Below are 12,632 nucleotides of genomic sequence, written 5' to 3'. Positions count from 1 at the left end.
CCAACTTCTAGTCAGAGGAATTTCTCCCACAGTTCTGATAGTTGCTCTCGAGTATGCGTACACCATGGTTAAAAGATTATGAACTCTCTCCACTCTTCCTAACACATTTTCTCACTCTACTACAAGTCTGAACCTGCATCGCCCCGTGGGATGCTATCTGTGTGTAAACAGCATACCAAAGGATCAAATGCGCTTCAAATGTCTGGATGCTGGGGGGTGTGGGGGGGTTGTATGATTTGTTTGACAAGAGTGAAATACCTGTATATTACTCATCCCTCTCAAGAAATTCCTCCCATTTCAAGATAAGAGAGTGAATAATACATGTATAGTAGTAGTAGTTGTGTTTTTTCCAGGCTTTTACAGTCTCCTCCGGTCCAATTCAACTGTCAGTCAACGGAACGGACTGTAAATAAAGATGGAATCCCCATGGATTAAGCAAACACGGTTTAAGCTTTTTGTCTAATTAAAATGGTAAGAGGGCAGCACGATGACTAGTGGTTCGCACGTCTGCCTCACAGTTCTATGGTTTTTGGTTCAAATCTTGGCTTCGTCCTTCCTGTGTGGAGTTTGCATCTCTTTTCTTTGGGTACTCCAGCTTCCTCCCACATTCTTAGAACATGCATGTTAGATTGATTGAAGACAAAATTGTCCACAAGTGTGAATAAAAGTGTTGTCTATATGTGCTCGGCTGGCTGGCAGTCCCATCCAGCTGGGATGGGCTCCACCTCACCTGCGACTCTAATGAGGATAGGCGGTATAGAAAATACATAAATGGAAAATTGGTAAGAACAAAAGGAAAATAGCGCAATCACAGATTAAGATAGCAACAGCCAAAAAGGTTACTCCTCAAGTTCTTGCAAATCATCACTATTATCCTAAAGTACAATGATATATTACATATGAAGGGAAAGACTATAAAGACTATTGCCAGGTGAACATATTCCCCTTTTCCTTTAAAAGCCTAACTGAATTGAATTTAACAGAAGGATCAACTTATGACAAAAGCAGTGACATGAGAATATCTTCACTAACAATCAATAAGTATATAGACCATTGCGAATGCACTACATGACTTCATCACAAATATGTCTCATCGTGTCATCAGTGTACGAGTCCTTTCACTGTACCTCCCCAAAATAGGTCCACAATGACGGGAAACTGCGCTTTTTCTATTTTTGCAGAGGAGGAGCACCAAAACGAAGGGGTAAACGTATTTTGCTATACATAAGTACATGTTTATTTGGAGCGCCTTTTCTTTAAAATGCTCATTTAAGCAGGAGTATAAAGGTAAACAATAAGGACAACATTAACTCATCTTACACAATCATCTCTTTCATAGAATGTAAAGTGATGCCCCAATGAGTGCTCAATGCTTGTGTGGAATTCCGAGCACATTTCTACAAAATAATAATAATAATAATAAAAATTAACAAAATAGCAAACAACTACTTAGCAACAAACTAAACTTTGCACAGACACACCACTATTTAATGATGTGTGGCTAACAACATAATATTGTACATATCCAGCAAAGCAGCTTGGGATAAGTTTCTAGTTCCACTGCAGCTATAAAAACCAGAATCATTGTAAAGTACATTCAAATATTAGAATGTTCCTTTTAAATGTACAGGCCCCAGAAAGAAAGAAAAAACATTCTTTCCTTTAGGTACATGAAAATTGGAAGTAACCCATTTCAGTGGTATTGTCTCCTAAGTGCAACAAGAAAACAGAACAGCTAACAGCACCTTGCTTCTCTTACAGGAAAATAGATGACAGCAGAGAAATAAAAGTCTTCCTTGTTTGAGATACAGCGGGGAGAAAGTGTGGGGGTAACAATCAAGAGACGTAGACATATGGATTAAAGTTACCTGCTCTGTCATGGTAAAAAGAAGTCCTCTTCTATGATGATAAAATCATTTTAAAAGACATGCTTGTCAGGGACATGAAAGTCATAAAGAGAGAGAAGAGAGAGAGAGGGGGGAGGAAATGACCGGTTAACCAAAAAAGGGGGTGGCGGTAACAAAGCACACTGACAAAGACACGGGCAAAACTGTGACGAAGCAATGGAGAAAATGAAAATAACTTCTCCATCAGTTTCCTACTCACTCAACCTCTGTGTCAATCACGCGATCATTTGGAATACCATGCAACTATTTTGTTCTCCTTTGTGACTTCCTCCCTCTCATTGCAGCTACTTCCTTTTAAAGAGAGGGCAGAGCGCACAGACCATGCGCACTACCCAAAAGGATTCCGTAGTACCACGACTATTAGCAATTTCAATATCGACAAAATCACTGTTGTTCAAATGGGTGTTATTATCAATGTGTCTGAGACGCATTGTGTCAATGAGTCCAGGGGGTGGCAGTGTTGTCTTTTTAGTTTATTTACAACAGCGAGGTCCAGGCACAGACAAACAGGATAAACTATGTAAAGCAAACAACAGTATTCACACACACACATATATATATATATATGGACCTCTGGCATTAAGCTCTGACTTCCAGCATGGAGCTATATATATATATATATATATATATATATATATGGTGCAAATGCCAAATCAGTTTTACTGGATTTACTGCCTCATTTACAAACCTGTAGTGTCATTACCCAGAGCCCATGTAACTATCAAGAAACCCAAAACTTGAGAAGGATTGCCGGTATTGTCTCTAATCCATCCATCCATCCATTTTCAGTCCAACTTTTTTTTATAGGGAACCTTTCAAATAACACAGTTTACCAAAGTGCTGTACACAACAACAAGAAGGGAAAAAAATGAAACAGGCATTTGAATTAAACTTATTTAAAAAAAACAAAAATTTAAAAAAACTCAAAACGATAGTTGTAGAAATAAAAAATAAAAAAACAATGCAGGTCATCCTCTCAGTCTGCTAAAAACTGAAAAGAGGACTTAAAACGTCTCTTAAAATACAGGGTTTTTTCTTGGAAGTTGTAGGCTCTTCTGCGTCACTATTTTGCCTGTTCCCACTACGCCTTTTCGAAGCAGTGTTTTTGTTGATGCTTTCTTAACTCATTTTTGCTTGCTTGTCTGCTCAGTGTCACCTTTTCCCCGTACTGCACGAGCCATCAGATGGCTGCACCTGATTTTCAAAATAAAACTTATGTCAGACTCTGATGGTCAATGCAATATTTTGTGTAACACATAGCCTGCAGTCTCACAATCTTCAATCAACCTAACCTTCATGTTACTACCTTCAACCTAACCTTCATGTTACTTCTTAAAACATGTTACATGTTTTAAGAATAGTTCAGTTGTGTTTGCTTTAAAGTAGAATACATTTGTATTGAAAAATTTTAAGAACTGTTAGGAATCTTATTTAGGTACATTTTTGTATCGAAATTTTATGTATACTCCATTTTATTTGAATCATTATCTTAGTAAAGTTTTTGTGTTTCCCTGGTATTTAAGCATAGTGGTAAGAGTGCATAGAATAATTTAAAAAATACTTTTTAGGTATAAACCTTCTGCGGGATTTTTTATGAACAAAGAGCCAGGTATTTTTTATGGTGGTAGTTGATGTAAAACATTGAGAACCACTGCAGTAAAGGTATGCTAATATGAGTAGCAAACTTACTTTTCAAATCTGGAAGACAGTACATGGTGCCTACTTGGAATTTTTGGGGGCCCTCGTGGTGCTGACCCAGCTTTTGGAGGCAGAGGTGGAGCATTTCTCTCTTCCCTCGGGGAGCCCGTGACGGTCATGATGGATATAGTTGCCATTATATCGCTTCTTGAATCTTGGGCAGGCAAATCAATGGAAAATGTATGAGGCTGAGTTTGGGAGGGGGGGACCAGAGGTTGGGGGACAATTTCTTGTGTGGGGTTCTGGGTTGAGGTGTGGGACGTAGATTGAACCTGTACAGCTGCCTCTTTGACGACGGACTCGGCGTGTTGAGGTAAGGTGGAGCTTTGTGCCGGGGCTGCGGGCGTCAAGGCCGTTGTGAAGCGTTGTGGTGGGCAGTTCAAAGTGCTCCGTGGGGGCACTGGTGGCAAAGAGGTGTCACAAAATGGATAAGTTAGGGAGCTGTGTGGAGAATTCAATAGGACTGGAGCACTAGAGCGGAACCTTGTCCTTTCTTTTGGAACTGGCCTCTTTTTCTCTGCAGTTACGTCCTCTTCATTATGCTCAAGAGTTGCCATCCTCTCTTCTCCTCCAGTTTCCTCCTTCATCCTGGATGCTTGTCTATCCCTCGGGACTGCTTTCTCACTTTCTCTGGGTACAGGTTCCGGGGTCTGTGCATTTACTTTCTCAGCTTCGTTCTGAAAATGTTTTTCCTGCTTTACAGAGCTCACTATTCCACTCAGGGGTCCATTCTCCTCCACAGGTTGCTCTTGCGCTGCTTTCGCGGCCTGTACAAAGATGGACTGTGCATTAAGTTGCGGAGAGGTGACATCACGGGTTTTGTTCAGACTGGCCAGGATGCGTCTCCGGTGGCCCGGAAGTGCTATTCCCATCTGCTCCAGCCGATCTGATGTGAGGTTATGGCATTCTGCTAAGGTGGACAGGCCTGCAATCTGAAATGCTTTGGAATACTGTTCGAGACGAAGCCCACTTAACCAGTCCCACACAGTGACATCAGACTCGGGCTGAGACATGGCAGTGCAGTCTTTCACACCTCAGATCATGGTCCATGTAATCTGTGGGAGAGGATACCAAACAATTTAAGGTAATACAAGTATTTAGAACCTTTTGGCCGCATTTTAAATGAACACAATATACTAATTTTGCCTCGCAATAATAGCAACCCAATCATTTTGATCTGCTGATGACGATCTTAAAAAGAAGGATATCATTCACATCATTGCCCCAATGACCCTAGATCACCTACTTTATTTTAAGACACAGCCACAATCAAGTTATTATTTAGAAAGAAAATTGGCTCATTTAGCTTCCATTGCCTTCAACGTTTTTTCTACTTTAAGCACAGCAGCTTAGTCAATATATCACACCAAACGAGCACTACAGGACTGGAAATGGAAATGGGGAAAATGAAAGCTGACTCTAAAATGGAAGAATTTAATGTTACGTGTGCATCTTAACTTAATTGATTACATGTTTTTGTGATGGTGCAAACAATTATTTTTGCTTCTTTGCTCAACCTAAGACTCCATCATGTCCAATGTTTGAAGAAGACATTGTGAAGGAATGAGGAAGTATTAATACCTAGTTGACAAGAAATTATTTTTTATTCAATTTGCACTTATCAGCATCTTCCCCATGTTTGTGTCTGTCAGAGCCAAAGATTAGTACAGTATGCAGATTGTTTATCAACAGACTACTTCAGCAAAAGATCATATGAATTTTCAGTATGATTACCTCTAGGCTGGAAGTAAAATCAAAATAATGATGCCTTCTACTTGAATAATTTAAGGATTATTTCTTCAGCAGCCAGCGAAGACACACAATCACACAACACAACAGAGCTCTTTGAGAGGAAGTGCAACTTGCAACAGAAAGATTGGCACACACAGCTTGACCAGTTCACCACAGTTAAAAGCCATATTCATATTGTAGCATCAGCATCCTCCTCTCTGCCGTCTAAATCATATATTTTTTTTATTACAATGTGAATGTGAACCCGCCAATGTTTAGACATTCACAAACATAACTTTGAGAACTATTTACAATAGCTGTGTTTCGCTCTGGGCGACAAATTAATAAAAACCTAAATTGTATACAGTTTCTTTCCTGTAGTTGAAGTAAGGAACTCGAAATGCATGATTGTAGACACAAAGTAGGTGTTCTGGGGTTTCCATGGCAATGACAGTTTCACTCTTCACTGACTTTCAAGCCAGAGTACAGTTGAAATAATGTTAGCCAACAACATGCATGATGGCAGTAATGGAAGTGTGAGATAAAGAGGCAAGTCAACACAGTATCGCTGCAGTTGGAGAAATACTACAAAATAGTGAACTAATGTTGAAACAAGTGCAATTTCCTTTCAGAGGTTCCTACTAACTAGAATAGGGCAATCTTCCCAACCAAAAGGACTTCCTGCTGTTGAAATGAAATGAATTCCTTCATGGTATGAATTACACTACAGCATGATTTAGTATGTTGCTTATTATTAAATAAACACAATCTGCTTGGACAAGGCCATCTGCTAGGAAAACGTTCAAGGACAACAAGGGTAAATCTTAACTTGTTCATTATTTCGGCTTGTGTATGGTCAACACCTAAAGTGTTTCAGTGCTGAGCTAGTCTAAATTCGACCACTGTGAAGCTGTGAACCAGAGCTCAAACTGATACAGATCTTTACCGGGCAAACAACCAATTATCCAAAAATGTCAACGCACTTCTTTAAAATGCTGAGCTCGACATTGGGGTTTGCCAATTGCACAACTGCCGACATCCTTTTTCCAACGAACCTTACCTCATTATGTATATAATCCAGTCCACTGTAGTTTTCTCCAGCAATGTTTTAATTTCTGCACATTTCAATTAATTTATGTCCCCACTCTCTCCTATTGTCTTCATAGTCACCTCCCACTGCGTCCCTCCCGGACACAAAGCAGCCAATAACAGAGTCTCTGTGCGGCCTTCACAATGGAGCAGTCTGTTGCTTGGGTAAGTGTGCGCGTGAGGGAACACTGTTAGCCTCTGGTCACACATTCTAAAACAAGTAGTCACTTAATAAAGTGTGTGAATAGGTGCCTCAGGCAGTGCTTCAGGATTCATATCCATTTTTTGACACATATACACTGAGCCAGGATGTGCACACGCAACAGATGACTTTCCTTTTATACACACGCCATACAGAATGACCAGGTTAAAGGTCACAAATTACGGGGCTGTTCCAGGGCTGGAAAAAAAAAAAAAAGTTCTGTCAGCGCAAGCATGTAACAAATTTATTCACTCACCAGCTACAACATTAGATACACGAGCAATCTAATCCCTCTAATGACATCAAATAAAATATTTCTATCTAATTTTATTTGGGGTGGGACTCGATTAAAAAAATGTTTTCATTAATTGGAGGCTTTGTAATTTATCTCAATTAATCACATTTTAATAATATAACTATCTGTCCAAAAAAAGCAAAATGGTTTAATTTAAATGGATTTAAATAATTGACATGGACAAGAATATTGTTAAATCTGGAGAAAAATGCATTAAATTGGTTATCAATAACATATCTCTGGCCAATATTTGAAATTTAAGTCAAAGTGCCATTTAAGGACAGTATTGCTCTTAAATTGTTTCTGCGTGGCAGTTGAAAAATTGGATCACAAAATGCTTTTTTTTTTTTTTTCACAAAATGCTAGGGGGCCATTAATTTTCCCCACACAAGGCCAGGTAACTTTGAATAGTTTTGGGGTTTTTTCTTAAGAAATGAAATCATTCAAAAACAGCATTTTAAGTTCCCTTGAACCATATTTGTCTGATATATACATTTGTTTGATGATCAACAATAAAGTGTGGAAACGATGCAAAAAATATAAGAATTTGAGGGGGGGGGGGGGGGGGGGCAATACTTTTTCACAGCACAGTAAGCTAAGGGACTTTCCTGAAAGAAAACATTTGTGCCAATAGTGGAACTTTGCAGCCATATTTTCCGCAATTGTGGTATTTAATTTTACTATATTTATTTCTGTACATGCTGCCGTCATGTTTACCTTCAGTCTCTTAATTAGGTGCGCCGAATTTTTAAAAATTAAAAAAAAAAAAAAAAAAAAAACATACATTCACACCTATAGACAGTTTAGAGTCTTCAATTACCTGATTTTTGGGAATGGGGGAGGAAGCTGCAATTTGAAATCCAGGAGCTTTCAACACGAAATCAGATACAGTATGCTAAGCACTGGTGCACCATGCTGCTCATAATCAGTATTTAAAAAATCTCTTATTTGGGTCTAACAGAGGTGCGAACAACTTATTTATTGTGGAGTCACTGTTGCAATGTCTATAAAGGTAATCTATTCTATTAAAAGGCGTTCTGCAATTAGGCCTTGCTGTGGTTTATTGCAGTCGGTTTTGTGGCCTGTGTTGTTTTCCTGTTTGACTGACGCTCAGGATGCCGTGTCACTAAGGTCTCATGTGTGAAAGGGAGCAGATCATGAGTTAATGAGCTCAATGATTCTTAGATCTACTTGTCTACCATCAGCGCCATACAAATCTGCAACCTATCAGGCACTGGTGCACTGACAGACAACACCGAACCTTACATATATACATCATGCACATAATTTTAACAATATGCTTATTTACTCTTTCACCGTTTGTCTGTTACAAAATTACAAGAATTCTACAAAATTTGCCAATAAACAGAAATTTAATGACTGGAATATCATTCTGCACAATGCATTTTACTTTTGCTTCTTTCTCTCCAGTGTCTTTTTTATGTTAAAGATACAACTAAGAACAGTACATATTAGGATAACGTATATTTCCAATTTCTTTTTCAATGGCAATGCTATAAATTGCACAGACAACAGAAATAATATTCATTTCGTTATGAAGCAAAACTGAAATAACATTTTAACCATCTAGCAAATGCAGCAACTTATTCACATTTTTTCTGGTCAAGAAATAATATACTGTACATTACTATGAGAAAACATTGTAAAGGACTTGTGGTATGAGCTACTGTACTACGTAGTAAGTTCCTCAATTGTTTAGTAGACCCAATTGATTCCTACTAAGGTGCTTTCATGGTCAGAATTGCCAGAAAAAACACAAATGATAAGTGAAAATGACTAATGCACTCAGCCCTGGCCTTGGTGTTTGCTTTTAGCCCACTTTGGCCTTGCTGCTTGAATTGAGCCCACAACATCTCAATGATGAGTCAGTGCTGCCGGTCCAGAAATGCATCCCAACAATGTCCTCTAGTCTAATGAATGCGCTGCTGTGTGCGCTAAAAGCCACATGCTTCTTACTCATTTCACACAGTATGATCCAAACTAACATTACGCAACCACTTATTAACGTGTGCAAATTCCCATAGATATGCGACCAGTCAAAGGTTTGGACAGTTTCTCATCCAATTGCACTAGAAAGTGTGTCCAAAGTTTTGACTGGTCGTGTATGTTCGCTTGCATGCAACTAATGGACTGCATTAGGAGATCTATGCAGCAAAAGAAAAAAATATTCATATACAGAATCTCTTTTTCCTCATAAGCCTGGTTGACCTTCCCCTCAATTCCTGTAACATAGCCCCGTTCTCAATGTTTCATTGAATGACTCAATCCTGAGTAATCCAATGAGTGTATGTGACGGACAATGCCGTGAAGGGAATAAAAGGGAAATAAAAGTAAGACGACGAAAAGAGAAAAGCAGACATGATCATATGCCATGCTTATTTGCCTAATGTTTAGTCACTCTACCTCTGTTAAGTTTTTAAAAAATGGTCAGGTAGAAAAGATATTCAATGGGGAAAAAAAAAAAAAAAAATTTTTAAAACACAGTCCAGCCACTTCATTAGGAACACCTATACAATCTAGTGAGATCCTCAGCGCCATGGAGGGGAAAAAAAACATCCTTTCACAAAGATATCGCCTACTTTAAATTGACACCGTGAGAGAGACTTTCATTTTGCAATGTTTATTACAGACATCCCTCGCTATATCGCGGTTCACTTTTTTCGACTTCATTGTATCGCAAATAAAAACATTTTTTATTAAATCGTACTTATAGTATATTGCAGATTATTTGCCATGTCGTGATTATATTTCCACAGCACACAGACAACAGATCTGTTACTGCACACTCATGTAGCAATAAAGCAAGCCAAAAGGAAAGCGTGTGTAAAAGACAGAATGTCCAAATTTACACAACAACTAAAAGGGAATTAAACCCCAAAACATTTTTAAAGCAAGAATACACTGCATGTGCCAAAACTAGTCAAAACATACTCTGATTAATATTGCGTGTGTGGGGGGAAAAAAGAATCAAAGAGAATATTTAATCAATGTAAGGGAGCCACCATGTTGTGCCAAATTATTATGACATGACGGACGTGACATCGAAGCACAATTAGAGAACTGCCTGCTGAGACAGCAGTGTGTCGTTGGCAGATTGCACAGAGCGATGGATTTACTCATTCGAGCCTGTGTATACCAAGACTGATGTGGAAAACATGCAGCGCTCATGAAATGAAGCATAGCAAAGCGTGAAAACGTTGTAAATCCACTTCTTGATGTGAGAGAGATCTGCAAAAAAAAAAAAAAAAAAAGGCATCCAGATCAGCTCACAACTCGAATGTGTACAGTGCCATGAAAAAGTATTTGCCCCCTTCTCAAATTCTTATTTTTTTGCATTTCTCCCCCTTTAACGTTTAACAGAATTTCAATCAGATTCAAGTCCGGACTTTGACTCGGCCACTTCAAAAAGATGTTTTTGTTTTGTTTTTTAGCCATTCAAAGTTGACTTGCTGGTGTTTTGGATTGTTGTCCTGCTGTAGAATCCAAGGGCACTTCAGCTTGAGGTTTGTGACCTAAAGCTGTTTTTGGTTTGTGACTGATAACCTAACATTCTTGTGAGTCATTCAATGTTTTTGTTTTGTTTTACCAAAGACGAGCCGTTGTCGTTTATGGTCAGCAGTGGTTTTGGCCTTGAGACTCTGCCAAGTATGTCATATTTGTCCAGTCTCTTACTTACTGTTGAGTCATGAACACAGAACTTAACTGAGGCAAAGAAAGACCGGCAGTTCTTTAGATGTCCTGGGTCCTCTGTGACCTACTGGATAGTCGTCGCTGTGTTCTTGGGGTAATTTTGTAGGCTGGCCACTCCAGGGAAGGTTCACCACTGTTTCATGTTTTCTCCATTTCTGGAAAATGGCTCTCACTGTGGTTCGCTGGAGTCCTAAAACTTTAGAAATGGCTTTGTAACCCTTTCCAGACTGATAGGCGTCAAATACTTTCTCATCTGTACATCGTGGCATTTTGTTGCAGCTTTTTGAGATCTTTTGACAAACTTCATTTTGTCAGACAGGTTCTATTTAACCGATTTCTTGACCGAAGCGTTCTGGTGGTAATCAAGCTTGGGTGTGTTCAGTGAAAATTAACTCAGCTCTCCAAAAATGTTTTTTTAGTCAGAGTAAATTCATTCATTCATCTTCCGTTCCGCTTATCCTCACTTGAATTATTTATTTATTTTTTGGAGAGGCTTAACCAGAATGAATTCCACTGGGGATCAACATGCTCCCCGTTGGAAGTAGTCCACTTGCTCGCTACTTGACTCAACACTACACTCTTCGTTATTTAATCAACTGACCAGTCCACTGTTATTGTCATTTATTTTTGGTATTTAAACAGCGCGACGCGACGCGAGCCAGCGGTCAGTGCGCCAGGCTTGTTTGCTGCAGTGAACCACCACACTTGATTATCATTCATCATTGTTGTGTCTACTAATAGCTTGCTGTGGGGAAAGTTGGTTTGCTGGGATGGGTGGAGGAAACGCTGGTGTTAATTGAATCGTCTTACCCTTTCAGTCACCGGCTGAGTGAAGTAACTTGTGCCCGAGGTTTGATGTCAAATCAGCTCAACATCCTCAACAACAACTACGCCAAATAGCAGCTAACATTTTCTCACGGATGAAAAACAGCAGCTTCACCACACACCTCCCCGGACTTACTTGAAGGCAATATTATTACTTCCGTTTCGGTATTTCAAAATAGAATTTAGAACGTACTCGCAATGCGTCTAAACCTTTATTTTGAATGCGTCAAGAAGTGCATTTCCGCCGATGCGGCGTCGATTGTCAAAGTGGTCACATGGCGGGTTTGAAGTCCCGGACAACTATCCACTCAAACCGAAGTGAATTTCGACTCTCATAAGGTTTCTCTTTTTTTCCCCGTGAACGCTCCGTACATATTTCTTTACCAAAAAAACACACACAAAAAAAGAGAAGAAGTTTAGAAGAGGCAATACAAAAAGCAGAAATGACATCGTATGGAACTATTAACCTTACATATCTTTTCAGTGAATTGCACCACACTGGCACTTTTTGTAATGGCCGCATTTATAGAATCACTTCTTTCAATAAATCCCTTTGAATTCTGTCTGCTACCAATCTCACTCACTCTAACAAGCAGTGTAATCGTTGAAAGGAGTAACCAGAAAAAACTTATTTTTCTCAACAGTTGCAGAGTCTAATTTAACCAATAGAGGGCGACAACATATAAACTATTGGACCCAAAATCCTTGCGTTAAAGGCTGCACAAGTTCAAACAGTTCCCTAGCAGCATGTTTGTAACGTTTTCGTCAAAATTCCTCAGCAATCAAAAATTATAGTAGATTTTACACACGCCCTATTTCTTGTATTGCTGAAATCATCCCGTTTGAGAAGGCAGCCCTGGACACCCTTGCTCCGTGAAGGTCTGGAAAATGGCGTGTACAGATTTTGCTTCCCCTAGCTTTGCCCCCGGGTTCAGACCCTCATCGGAGCCCAAACTGCAGGGGGGGGGAATAGGATGCGCGTGAAAACAACAAAATAATTTTCACTTGTAAAGGCAGCACTTCATACACTGCACTGTGTGTGTATGTCACATGGACCCATCACCAAACACAAATACCCTCTCCCACAACCGCCTCGACAACTACTGAGCAATCAAGTATGCGCCGCTTATCAGAATCTAATCTGTACAACATCAGATGTCATTACTCAATTATA

At 39.3% G+C, this 12,632-nt stretch overlaps 1 protein-coding gene across 8 annotated transcripts in view; it reads right to left on the bottom strand.

The window, feature by feature from the left end:
- Nucleotides 1–11,589, bottom strand: part of LOC133405577 (arf-GAP with Rho-GAP domain, ANK repeat and PH domain-containing protein 1-like) — a 43,952-nt gene extending 32,363 nt beyond the window's left edge. For 5 of the 8 annotated variants that reach the window (XM_061682670.1, XM_061682671.1, XM_061682667.1 and 2 more), the window contains exons 1-2: nt 11,444–11,589; nt 3,597–4,660 (exon numbers count right to left, since the gene is read on the bottom strand). In XM_061682670.1, the coding sequence (XP_061538654.1) occupies nt 3,597–4,618 (1,022 nt within the window). In that variant the 5' untranslated portion in view covers nt 4,619–4,660; nt 11,444–11,589. The other 3 variants (XM_061682668.1, XM_061682673.1, XM_061682674.1) reach the window with 3 other exon arrangements.
- Nucleotides 11,590–12,632: the final 1,043 nt, after the last annotated feature.

The sequence above is a fragment of the Phycodurus eques genome, chromosome 7 (genome assembly GCF_024500275.1).
Source record: "Phycodurus eques isolate BA_2022a chromosome 7, UOR_Pequ_1.1, whole genome shotgun sequence".
NCBI classification, from domain to species: Eukaryota; Metazoa; Chordata; class Actinopteri; order Syngnathiformes; family Syngnathidae; genus Phycodurus; species Phycodurus eques.
This window is presented reverse-complemented; position numbering and strand designations above follow the sequence as displayed.